This window comes from Pleuronectes platessa, chromosome 8 (assembly GCF_947347685.1).
Source record: "Pleuronectes platessa chromosome 8, fPlePla1.1, whole genome shotgun sequence".
NCBI lineage: Eukaryota > Metazoa > Chordata > Actinopteri > Pleuronectiformes > Pleuronectidae > Pleuronectes > Pleuronectes platessa.
In genome coordinates, this window is record NC_070633.1 from 1,723,574 (window position 1) to 1,736,712 (window position 13,139).

Genomic DNA, 13,139 nt, shown 5'->3' on the forward strand with positions numbered 1-13,139 from the left:
TCGATGTTGTAAGGAAATTAGATTTTCTAACTTTTCTATCGGAGCCCATGTTTACATGTGAGGTGGAGCCGGATGTGACGTCAGCGCCTCTGTGTACAGCAGCTGATCGGAGCACTTCACGTCACCATTCCTTATATTTTAACAGGGAATGGGGAGATCTGCTGCTCATCTCAAATAGCAGCGCATGTAGATATTCTCAACCTGCACGAGGCCTGTTTGCTGCAGCTGATTTACCGCAGACCTACCTGTTATGCAAAGCTAAGTGGCTAGCCGTGACCGTCAGCAGGGTAGATGAGCCTAAAGCACAGCTAGACAGTTAGGGGACGTCCCCAGCACCATGACTGCGTAAGCCGCTCAGAGAAGTTTACAGAGCCAGACTGACCCCTTGTCTTTTTACAACTTAGTGCAGCTCAGTTCATCTTGAGACCATCTGGAACATGTGGCTCAAACTGTTCTTTCTGCTGCTCTACTTCATTGTGCTCTTCATGCTGGCCAGGATCTTTGAGGCGGTGGCCTGGTATGAAACGGGCACGTTCGCGACTCAGCTAGTCGATCCAGTGACTCTCAGTTATAAGCGTCTGAAGACCATTTTGGAGTGTCGGGGAATGGGCTATTCCGGACTGGTTGAGAAGGTGGACGTCAGCGATCTGGTGGAGAAGTCAGGTATTGGTCAGGGCCGCCAAACACCTCCTACACTCGTACCTAGATTCACATCAGTCAATTCATGATAGAAGCACTTCACAAACGCTGTGACGTCTTTAACATGCGACGAATGCAAAAATGCAAAACAAAACAACAAAAATATTATATATACAGGGTTCCTATGGTCATGAAAAACCTGAAAAAGTCATGAAATTGTAAAATGTTTATATCCAGGCCTGATAAACTGCTTGAAAAAATAAAAACCCAAACGTTTTGGAGAAGTAATGGAAATTTGTTATGTTAATAATTTAATGCCGTTCATTTACGCTGAGTTTTAAATGGTTCATATGCTTTTAAAAGAAATACGCTCAAAATATAAGCAGGCATACGCTCTCATACTAACTGAAAAGTTGAGGAAGCGGTGAGGAAGCAGGCGGGATAAAAGGGAAGTGTAGATTTAACCATGCTTGGCTACAAATGGAAAAGTAAAAACTATTGTCTCTCATTCATTTGTGTAATTTAAGGTATATCGTATGATTGAGTCATGGAAATCCATTGGTCAAAATGTGTATGAAACCTATATATCTCTGGATGAAATAGCGGTGCCATACATGTACAATGCACCAAACAAAGATGTCAATAAAGCTGTTTAAGGGCAGACGCTGGTGGAAATGTGATTCAAACAAAGAACTTGTCTGCAGCAGCGTTCGTATGTTATGTCCTGCCTCTGCCACCCTTCACCTGAATTCACAGCATTCAAGTTGTGAAAGTGTCTGAGCGCGAATCTTGTGTGAAAGAATAACTCCTGAGAAAGTCAGGACCCAATTATACGGACATCCTCTGGAGTTCTTTATTCTGTCTTAAAACATCTCTAATGTGTTCAGATAAAATAGCTGAGGTCAAACTTACTGATTTGAGCCACCTGTGATGTGTTGAAACCACTTTGGTCGAGAGGTAATAAGCTGAAACATTTGAGAAAGTGTCTAATGTGATTATTTACAAAAGCTGCATCAACTGTTGTTGGGCACCTCCAAATTCACTCATTATCTACTCACCTCTATGCCAAAGTCCACAAAACGCTTTTGGAGTCTCAGGGGTAGGGCTGCTCGATTATGGAAAAAATCATAATCACGATTATTTTGGACAATATCAAAATTAAGATTATTCAAACGATTATTAATATGTGCCCTTATTCTGAAGTATATGCTTTATTTTTGTAATCACTTCCGGTTCCGGTGAACACCGAGGACGGCTGCGTGTCCTATTCCTCCGTGAAACCAGGATATCGGTGCCCGTTTATTCAAACCCTTAATGATGGCAACCCTCTATGACCGACTGACCGGCGCGGAGAAATGCGGGAGCGCGCTTTAGAATAGTGGTGCGTGGCGCGGCCGCTACAGGGTCTGCTGCAGTGTTGCCAACTTGGTGACGCTACAGGGTCTGCTCCAGTGTTGCCAACTTGGCCACTTTGTCGCTAAATCTGCCGATTTGTCCAAATCCTCATGGCGACTTTTTTGTCAAAAGCTACAAGCGACAAATCTAGCGACTTTTTCTGGTGATATTGGAGACTTTCTGGTGTTTTGGAGACTGACATGAAAGGACGCATCGTTCTGCAGTTAATGTCCTCAACGACCAGCAGGTGCTGGCGTGAGCATCTTTGCCGTCCCAACACACTCACTGGCGGTCAGTGTCCCAGTAGCCTTGCGCAGCAGTCCCAGCTGCAGTCAGAGCAGAGAGGAGACCCACGCTCCGCGCCCTCCAAGTTTTTTTTGTCACTTTTTATACGTCCTACAGCGACCATAACCTTTAAGCAAATTAGGCGACGGCGTCATTCAGCGACTTCTAGCGACTTTGAGGACAGCCAATAGCTACTTTCCTTACTGAGGAGTTGGCAACACTGGTCTACTGCTGCCCTCCCTGCTTTTCCACTCGCGCTGTTTTTTTCAAAGCCGATCACCACACACACAACTCCTTCACTTTACTTCTGCTTTAGAGTGAGAGCCAGTCAGCTGGGCCCCTGAATGCTTTGGGGGAAGGACTGAATCAACTCGATTATAGTAGTAGTAGTATTGGAGATCGTTTGACCCCATAATCGTAATCACGATAAAATTTCGATTAATCGAACAGCCCTATTCAGGAGTTAACAGTGTTGCCGCCAAATCCAATACGATTGAAATAATTCGGACACCTTCTTCAAGCGTAATAATATAATAAGTGGTAGATTCTAGGCAGTGGGCCAATTCAAGTGCATTTTCTGATTCCGCCTGTTTAGATTGGTTGCATCGATGCTCCTAACTATTTAATTTAGGTGCACCAGCACATAATGTATGTGCTGGTGCATTGTTTGATTTCAGAAAAAATCTATTAGATACCGATTCACAAGGTCTTGATTGGATTTTCCAAATTCGAATCAATATAACAATACAAATTTTGCCTGTTTATGAAAGAAATTCTCAGAGAACTAAAGCAGTAACTGAAAAAGGAAATCTCTCACTTGGTGCATTCTTATACATTTTAAAGGGATAGTTCGCCCACAAAAACTTCTGGAGTCTCAGAATTAAACTTTCTAGCCGCCGAATCCGATACAATTTAAGTAAATGACTTCAGACATAATAAAACACATAAAAAACGCAATATACCTCCATACTGCTCGTGCGCTGTCATCCAAGTGTCTGCAAGCCCCGACAATGATATTCAACTCGAAACAAGGTAATTTACACCAAGTCTTAAGCCTAAAGCCTACCGTGTCTAAGCTAGGAGATTTTGCTACATGATGGTGTGTCCGAGGGTCTGTGAATGCACCTCCTAGGAAGAAATCAATGAACATTTATTAATAACCTACTCACCACTATGCCGATGGAGGGCGGGTGAAGCTTTGACTTTAGGAGTTTCTTGGGTAAACAGCGTTGCAGCTAAATCCAATCCAGTTAACTTTAATACAAGTAACTGTGGACTAGGGCTGCTGGATTATGGAAAAATTCCTAATCACGATTATTTTGGACAATATCGAAATCACGATTATTCAAACGATTATTAATATGTGCCCTTATTCGGAAGTCAATGCTTTATTCTTTAAATGACTGTAACCAGAAGTACCATTCACTTCCGGTTCTGGTAAATGTCCCCATCTGCCCCCCCACTACAAGCACACAGACAGTGATAGAAAGAGAGGGGTGGGGGATGGCTATGAGGACCATCATCATTTACCCCTGAACCCCGACATTGAACGGGTTACATACAGCAACAAGTGGAGAATCGCGGGCTGACCGGCGCAGGTCCGGTGTGAACAGCCAGGCGGTTGTGCACTGGAGAATGGACGCTGCGCGGCAGCTACATTGTGTGGTGCTGCTCCTCGTCGGATTCTTCGAATCCGAAGTGTTCCCATACAAGAGAACTTTTTCTACCCTTTTGCCCTCCCTCTGCCATTTTCCACTCGCGCTGTTTTTTTAAATACCGCCGGTCACCACACACACAACTCACCTCCTTCACTTTACAGCTGCTTGAGAGTGAGTGCCAGTCAGCTGGGCCGCGTTGAATGCTTTGGGGGAAGGAATTGCGCATGCGCTTCTCTTTTGAAAAAAATGCAATTTAATGGTTTCAGCTCGATTATAGTATTTTGGAGATTCCAAGCATTGATTATGCAAGAATGAGGTGCCATCAGTCAGGATGTGGCCCAGAAGTTAATTGACAGCATGCTAGGTTGAATTGCAGAGGTCTTGAAAAAGAAGGGTCAACACTGCAAATATTGAGTCTTTGCATGAACTCAATGTAATTGTTAATAAAATCCTTTGACACTTATAAAATGCTTGTAATTAAAAGGCAAGGAGAGGCGGTGGACTAGTGGCAGAAACTTGGACTATGGGCAGAAAAGGTCTCTGGATTGATCTGTCCAAAAATCCAAGAGGATTCTCCCTACCCTGTCTAGTGCCCCTGAGCAAGGCACCTTACTCCCCCAACATCTGCTCCCTGTGCGCCGTACATGGTCGCTCACTGCTCTGTGTGTTCTTCACCAGATGGGTTAAAAGCAGAGGTTAAATTTCCCTACCTGCATGAGTGTGCCTGTGCATGTCTGTGCATGTGTTTGGGACAAATAAATGTATCTTAATCTTAATTATACTTCAGTATACCATAGTAACATCCTACAAAAAGATCTAAAAACACTGAAGCAACACACTTTCTGAAAACCAATACATGTGTCATTCTCAAAACTTTTGGCTACGGCTGTATAAAAAATGTTGTCTGATTTATAAATGAATGTAGTTTAATGTGCAATAAAGTTATCACTGAAACTATTTTACAACTCATGATTCTAAGGTGCACATCTGGTAAAAGGTCGCAGTAGCAACATGCATAGTATTGTAATTATACAAGAACACTTTGGTGAATGTTTTGTTGACATCATAGGCCTTTTTATATTTTGGTTTTAATCAAATCAATCATTGATAGTTAAAATGTGAGTTAATAGTTTGTGTCTTGTTTGATTAATAAGGCAATGGGTAAATGTGAAAAAAAACGGAAAGTCATACATAGTCAATGAAAAATGTACTCAGTACAGTTGAATCATAAATATCAGAGGTTAAATAAACATTTAAGAGTTTGTATATCTAATATATACTTATGTATATAAATATCTACAGTGGGTAAAATAAGTATTGAACACGTCACCATTTTTCTTAGTAAATATATTTCTAAAGGGGTTATTGGCATGATATGTTCACCAGTTGTCAGTAACAACCCAAGTAATCCATACATATAAAGAAAACCTAACAAGTAAGTTTTTTTTTCCGAAATTAAGTTATGTGTAATAAAATGGGAAAACCCAGGGAAAAAGTATTGAACACATTAAGAAAGGGAGGGTCAAAAAGGCATGGAAAGCCAAGACACCAGCGGAAATCTATCAGTAATTAGAAAGCAATCTCCTGCCCCTTGTCAGTGCAAATTTATATCAGCTCGTTTAGTCCAAACTGATGGCCAGTAAAGAGGTGTCTCATTACCAAGGTGTCACACAAGAAACATCTCATGATGGGTAAAAACAAAGAGCTCTCTCAAGACCTTCGCAACCTTGTCGTTGCAAAACACACTGATGGCATTGTTTAAAGAAGGGTTTCTAAACTTCTGAATGTACCAGTGAGCACTGTTTGGGCCATAATCCGGAAATGGAAAGAACATCATTTCACCATAAACCGGCCACGGCCAAGTGCTCCTCGCAAGTTTCTGACGGAGGAGTGAAAATAATTATCAGAAGAGTTGTCCAAGAGCCAAGGACCACTTGTGGAAAGCTTCAGAAAGACCTGGAATTAGCAGGTACAATTGTTTTTTTCTAACAATTAGTAATGCACTCAACCGCCGTGGCCTGTATGCACCCTCGCCATGCAAGATTCTTTTGCTGAAGAAAAAGCATTTTGAAGCTCATTTAAAGTTTGCTGCACAACATTTAGACAAGCCTGTGAAATCCTGGGAGAATATAGTCTGGTCAGATGAGACTAAAATCGAACTTTGTTTGGAGGCCATACACACCACGTTAGGCGGACAAATGGCACTGCACATCACCCCAAAAGCACCAAACCAACAGTGAAGTTTGGAGCTGGGAACATCATGGTGTGGGGCTGTTTTTCACCATTGGGCACTGGCAAAGTTCTTGATAAAAATCTGCTGCCATCTACCAGGAAGAGGAAGATGGAACGAGGGTGGACATTTCAGCTAGACAATGATCCCAAACACACAGCCAAGGAAACTCACAATTGGTTTCAGAGAAAGAAAATAAAGCTGCTAGAATGGCGCAGCCATCACCTGACTTGAATCCAATAGTTCCTCTATGGATAAAACTAAAGATCAAGTTCATAGAAGAGGCCCACGAAACCTTCAGGATTTGAAGACTGTTTGTGTGGAAGAATGGGCCAAAATCACACCTGAGCAATGACTGCCATTACTTTATCCATACAGGAGGCATCTTGAAGCCAGTGGCGGCTCCTGACAAATTTCTCAGGGGGGGCAATTGTTGCGATGATGGCTAAGATCCACGGTACAATCAGATTGTTTTCTGCTTACCTCATCGAACAGCTAAATGGCAACATCAGACATCGACTGCATGTTCTATATGATTTTTTTGATACAGCTAAATCAAGTTCATAGTGAATGTTAACATGCTTTTGGCTGATGAATGAACTATCCCACTGTGGTCATCTAACGGTACATTTTCATCTACCATTTTGCCTCCTTAAATACCTCGGAAAGTTAAAAGAGACTGCTTTACAATAAATCACAATACTCTTTCTCCATCTGATAACATTTATTTTAAGTGCAGCAGTTGTGTTCTGATTTAACAAAAAAATGGATGTTAGCATAGCCTAGTAATTATAATATTTACAGTTCTCATCACACAACTTGATGACAGCATATATAAAAACTAGTGGCATAGCCTACTCATTGCAATATTTACAGTATTCCTAAAACAAGAATGATCCAAGGTGATAATCAAAACATTGGGTGCTATTTAACAAGAATTTACCCATAAGACACATGTACATTACAAAGCAAACAAAAAAATTGGCTAATGATATGCAATTAATACAGCTATTTCTAATTCAACATTTGAGTAGTGCAACAACACAACAACATTAAAACAACATTTCTCACTTGTATTGAAATTTTGCTCGTCTCTCTTTCAAAGCAGCAAAGTGATCAATGACCCTCTCATTAAAATCAGGCATGTTCCTGACTAGTTCCCTCTCCATGGAAAGCATGGCCAGAGCATTGAGACGATCCTGTCCCATTGAGTTTCGCAGGAATGTCTTGATTCTCTTTAAGGTCGAGAAACACCTCTCAGCTTCAGCAGTTGTAATGGGAGTGGTTATGAGGATGTTCAACAGAGCCACAGTCTCAGATAGGGTCTCGTGGAGGTTGTTCCTCTGTAGAACCTGGTAGAGTGCCAATGCACCACTGCAGCCCTTGAAATCTGGACTCTCGTAGATAAGGGACAGTTCAGTCTTGAGCTTCGCCTTATTCAGCATGGGGTATGCCTTGGCAGTGGTGTTCAGAGCCTCATCAGGGAACACATGGCAGTACTGCTCAAACAGGTCTCCTTGTAGCAGCGTTGCACTCACAAGGTGGCTTGTGAAAGAGAACCTCTCGTTTGCATGGCCCAAGATGGTGTCACAGACCTGTCAAAATAAAGAGAGTATATCACAAATTGGAAGTACACTATGAGTTAAAAACACTGCCACCATCCATCCTTGAATGTAACTGTAAATACAGAAGGGGTGATTTTTTAACACTAGGTTCCAGAGGCCTTAAAAAGGAGGTCTGCATGACTTTAGAATACAATACAGTAAGGTATGCAATGAAGTGAAGTGAGAGAAAAATAGAACAAAAAAAGAAAATAATCAAACAAAACTACAAAATCATCTACCTCCTTAGACAGCCTCTGCTTGTCTTGCTCTCCCAAGGCCCTCCTTTTTCCTGTAGTTCCTGCTGCTACTTGCTGCTGCTCTGGAGATGAGCTCTGGTCCCTGAAACAGACAGACAAGGAGAGTGTGTGTTAGTATATGAACGTATACAGTATGTCAATGCAATTACCTACAGTTCCTGTCTTAGAAAACCAGTAATAATAGTATGTTTTGTCCTGTTTTAAGATATCCTATACGAGCCATTACAGAGCCTATATTAAAAGGCAGTTAGGAAAAAGGCAAATAATATAGTTTCCCTGAATATGAAACGCTGCCATCAGGCAGAAGAATGTGTATTAAGATGCAAATCAAATCGCTTAAAATGATCATTTGTTCTGGCCTCCATTAAGCTGATGCAATAGAACGTGCAATAGAATAATGTGCAATAAATAGGTAAGTACTTAACTTTAGCACTCATACTTTAGCACCTGCACCTTATTCCCAAGTTCTAGTGCAATAGTTATAGTTAATAGTTTTTAATGAATCAATCATTCACTGTGCCCAAGACAAATTTCCCCATGGTGACAATAAAGTGTAACTTATCTTACCGTATGGCTTGAACACTGCTTGTGAAGCTCTGCAGAGCACGTTTGATGAAGACTGCATCAATGTCCTTCTTCTGCAGCTGTTGGTACATAATGTCAACGTGAGGCATGATTTGATGAAATAGATGCAGGAAAAACTTGAAGTCATCGTCCTGCAGCATCCTCAGGTAGCCAGATGCCTCCCTCACTGTGGTGCAGTCAAATGAGCCGTCTGTGCTGATGGCTTCAAAACACTCTATGAGGTCATCTAGGTTCTCATAGACTGTGTTCACGACCCTGCTGTTGAAGTTCCATCTTGTGGCCGATGCTCTTGGCAGCCTCCGTGCAACAACCTGGTCGAGGATGGTGGTGCGTTTGGGTGACCGACTAAAAAAGCTAGAAATGCCATTCAGATCCGAGAAAAAAACCCTCACTGCTGGGACCTGAGAAGTGGCTTGCTGCATGATCAAATTCAGCTGGTGTGCATAGCAATGTAAATAATGTGCATTTTTGTAATGCTCTCGCACTTTTTGCTGCACACCAGCCTTCTCTCCTCTCATCACATTGGCCCCGTCATATGCTTGCGCGATGAGTTTACCCCTCTCTTCCTCGGTGAATAGACTGTTCAGTCTCTCCATAATAGCAGTGGCAATCGAGTCAGCCGTTGAAGACGAGAGGGGGACAAACTCAAAAAAACGCTCTTGAACAGCATGGCTCCCATCAATGTATCGCAATACCATGACCATCAGAGTCTGAGTCGAGACGTCCGTTGTTTCGTCAGCTTGTATCGCAACGAAGCTGGCCGACTTCACCTCCTCCGTAATGCGTGCCCTAATGACAGCTGCCATGCAGTCGAGCAGCTCATTTTGGACGGTCTTGGATGTGCCTTTAAAGACGGTGGCCGTTTTTAAATGCTCCTCAAAAACTTCATCTAGGGATGCAATTAACTGTACCAATCCTCGAAAAATTCCGGGGTTGCTGGATCCCTCGCTCTCGTCTCGGCCTCGCAAGGCCAACTCGAATACACCGCAGAACTTAACACCGTCGATCAGGCGGCCCAGAATGTGGCGATTTTTTCCCACCTCATCATTGTGCCGACGCAGTGCTAGCCTGTAGCCATCGTCCAACTGCGTAGCAATGTTGACGCTCCCAAACGCTGACAGTTTTAAGCAGCTGTCAATGTGGATCCTCGATGTTTCATGCTTTTTTATTTTTTCGGACAGATGATGCATATCTTTGAAACCTGTTGTAGTCCAAGGTGTTTCCGTGGTGCAGCCATCAGGGTGGATGAGGACGCAGGGGTAGCAGAAGAGTCCGTTGGCTAGCTCGCATCCTGCTAGCCAGTTTTTCCTCTCGTACCAGCACCGCGAAAATCCCCTGGTGTACGACTTGCCTCCTTTCTTTGATATTTGTTTTATATTTAAATTTGGTCGGGGTGGTCCTAATTGTTTAACAGCCAATTTTTCCTGATTGCTTCGACGACTAAATGGTAATTCTCTAAATGAAATGATGGAGTTGCTCTGAGCTGTAATATTCGCCATGACGATCGTGAATGTGACTGCGGCGGCAGCGAACGTGACGTGACGTGACAGTGAACGTGACGTTCACTGTCGTGTACGTATGATATGACGGAATCACGTTAGTGCAAGCACTCCCGGAACCCATAGAGAATGCATTGCAGGGCTTGCAGTTTGAAAAAAAAAGCTTTTACATGAAAGTCAATGAGAGCGCTGGGGGCGATTTCCAGCCAGGCTGAAATCGCCCATAGCGCTCGGTTGGTATGAAACACAACTGCTCAGAGGAAAACAGGCTATCTTAATTTTTTACAAAATGTATTGGTTAGCATCATTATCACTAAAAAATATATACATATGATATATTATTAAAAAAAAATATTAGGCATATTATCTTTTTTTTTTTTTTTTTTTTTTTTTTTTTGACTCAAGGAGGGCGGCGCCCTATCGCCCTCTATTGGCCGGCCGCCCCTATTTGAAGCTGTCATTACCAATAAAAAGGCTTTTGTAGGAAGTATTACATAAATTTCAGTAAGCGTGTTCATACATTTTTCCCTGTGTCATTCCATTTTATTACACACTTTTGTTTAGATTCTTTTGTATGTATGGATTACTTGGGTTGTTACCGACATCTGGTGAAAATGTCTTGTCAATAGCACATTTAGAATTATTTTTACTGAGAAAAAAGGTGACGTGTAAAATAAGTGTTAACAGCAGTAAAGATTTGTTATAGAAGTCACAATTAATCCCGGTGAGCTACAAGTTGTACAGTTCCAGCTTTTTACGATTGAGGTCACATTGGTAAACACCTACCTGTGAATGTTGTGACTGCTAAAGTTACTCCATTTACTAATTCTGAATTTAATAGTTTGGTCAGAAACATGCACAAACATTGTCACGTGAATGTTTTAAAGCAGCATGAAATTCTCTTCGAGTTCAGCTTCTCTCTTCTAATGCCCCTCTCACAGCAGACGGCACGCTCCCCTGACCATCCAGAAAATGATTCTGTGCGCATGCTTATTTTTGATCAGGAAAGAAGGGAAGAACCTCAGCGAGTATACAAGAGTTCAGAAATGGTTATTGAAAGTGTTGTTCTCTCTGTGAATGCTGAACCGAACGAATCAGTTTACAAATGATGAAAGTGAACGTGAGTGTTGTTCACTTCAGTGAGAGTTTGGTTTCTACCAGCTGGACTTTCTTTGTCCTCCTCCACTCTCCTGCTGATCTGCTCTCACTTTAACTATTAAACACTCATCAGTTATTAGGACCCGATCAGTACATTTTGAAAGTTATTGTCAGTTTGACTCGCAGCCACTCCTCCTGTGATGCGAGTTTCATTCTTCAGTGAGGTTTTCAGTCACAGCCTGGACCTCTGGCTCTGTGGTTTGCACACATTTTATTTTTAGTTTATTTAAAAAAAGATTCTTGTTGAATGCAGTCTTTTTTTGATTCGAACTCTGTTAATGTTAAGGGTCTTTGAGAACTAGGCCACTAGGCTTAATTATTTTAACTTTTTATTTTAACTTTAAAATAAAAAGTTTGCTAAATGTAACTTGATGGTTTTCCCCCTTTTTGCATGCAAATAAAAAAAAATTGTTCTCAATTACCTGAAGCATGAGGACTTCTGGTAGCAGTGAGTGAGAGTGACCATTTACAGCGCTCGGGGAGCAGATGTTGGGGGAGTAAGGTGCCTTGTTCAGGGGCTTTTTGGACGGATCAATCCAGGTTCGTCTTTTGTTGTCTCTCCGTGGAGTCGAACCAGAGACGAACCAGAGACCTTCTCTGTCCATAGTCCAAGTTTCTGCCACTAGACCACCGCCTCTCCCTTGCTGTTGTTGTATTTATGTATTTTTTCTTAGTTTTCTTTTGTTGAAGAACTGACTCTAGGACTGTGTTTTGTTAATGAAATCTTACATCCTGAACAATGTTATTGATCCCATTTAAAAAGTCTTTCTAATGGAATTTTGCAGAAGCAACAAATAGTAAAATAATATATAAATGATATTGTAATTTAACCCTCTTTATTTCAAGTCTTTTAATCACTCACCTTCCAAATTGACAACCTACCTGTATTTTTTTATGACATCAAATGAATAGTTGATTGGAGTCAAAGAAGAATGGTTTGCATTGCCTTTTTAGTTTTGATATAAAATGGAAAGATAAATCTTAAGCCCTCCCCCCACAGGAGAGCTGACACAAGGGGAGCTGTACTCAGCCATCAAGAAAGAGAAGGAGCAGACGGAGCCAGGAGAACCCAGCAACACACATTTCAGTGGAGAGATGCACTTCTATGAATTAGTAGAAGACACTAAAGATGGGATCTGGCTGGTTCAGGTAAAAGTATGGGTGCATGATGAAGTGGACATAATTATGTAAAAATAATGAAATCTGATTGTCACAAATTAATCTTAATCTCTATCTCTTATTATCTTGATTTTGATCATTCTAATAATATTTTGTTTAACTTTTCTGTCTGAAAGTTCACAGGTTTTATGGAGGATTATATACAAACACATCGCCATTGGGTGCAAACATTCTAATGCTGTGAGCCAGACCAACTGGGATTTCCATGCACGGTCTTTACTGAATCCTCTTTCTTATTGAACTCTACCATCAGTCTTTATTGAGCTGTACCCTCTTATTGAACTCCACCATCTTTTTCATTAAACACTTATTCAGTCCTCATTTATTAATCCCTTCAATATTTCCTATTGATAACCACCACCATCTTCCTTATCAAAATCTTGAGCATTGGCTTTTGATGACTACAGTTTTTCACACTGAACACATGAACTCTGCTATCTTTCTTATTGAAATACCTTCTTTCCTATCAAACTCATGAGCTTTAGCTCTTTATTAGTGTTATTATTAAAAGAAGCATGTTAAAAGTTGTGTTAAACTTGACAATATCTTACTTGATTTTCATAGATACGTCATAGTGGCAAGCCTTCAATTGGATGGATGCTGTGGAAGTTTAAAATTAGCTATTATCAACACATAGATAGCAGAATTAA

The 13,139-nt window shown here is 41.4% G+C and overlaps 2 protein-coding genes across 5 annotated transcripts in view; one reads left to right on the forward strand and one right to left on the reverse strand.

Annotated features, from left to right (window-relative positions):
* The first annotated feature begins 55 nt into the window (after window positions 1-55).
* rnf103 (ring finger protein 103) overlaps window positions 56-13,139 on the forward strand; it is a 50,391-nt gene continuing 37,307 nt past the window's right edge. For 3 of the 4 annotated variants that reach the window (XR_008339494.1, XM_053428486.1, XM_053428485.1), the window contains exons 1-2: window positions 56-663; window positions 12,311-12,459. Coding sequence is in view for 2 of the 4 variants with exons in the window: in XM_053428486.1 (XP_053284461.1) it covers window positions 438-663; window positions 12,311-12,459 (375 nt within the window). In the remaining 2 variants the exon portion in view is untranslated. Of the gene's footprint in view, window positions 664-12,310; window positions 12,460-12,497; window positions 12,702-13,139 lie in introns of those variants that run through there. The other variant, XM_053428487.1, reaches the window with a different exon arrangement.
* LOC128445702 (zinc finger MYM-type protein 1-like) lies at window positions 7,753-9,352 on the reverse strand. The gene is made up of 2 exons (XM_053428495.1): window positions 8,051-9,352; window positions 7,753-7,802 (listed from the first exon to the last, which is right to left on the reverse strand). Exon 1 carries the CDS (start codon window positions 9,349-9,351, stop codon window positions 8,632-8,634), a length of 720 nt encoding a protein of 239 aa, XP_053284470.1. The 5' UTR covers window position 9,352; the 3' UTR covers window positions 7,753-7,802; window positions 8,051-8,631.

Excerpts from the sequence above, each read along its gene's own strand:
- LOC128445702 (XM_053428495.1), bottom strand. The coding sequence starts at position 9,351 with ATGGTATTGCGATACATTGATGGGAGCCATGCTGTTCAAGAGCGTTTT.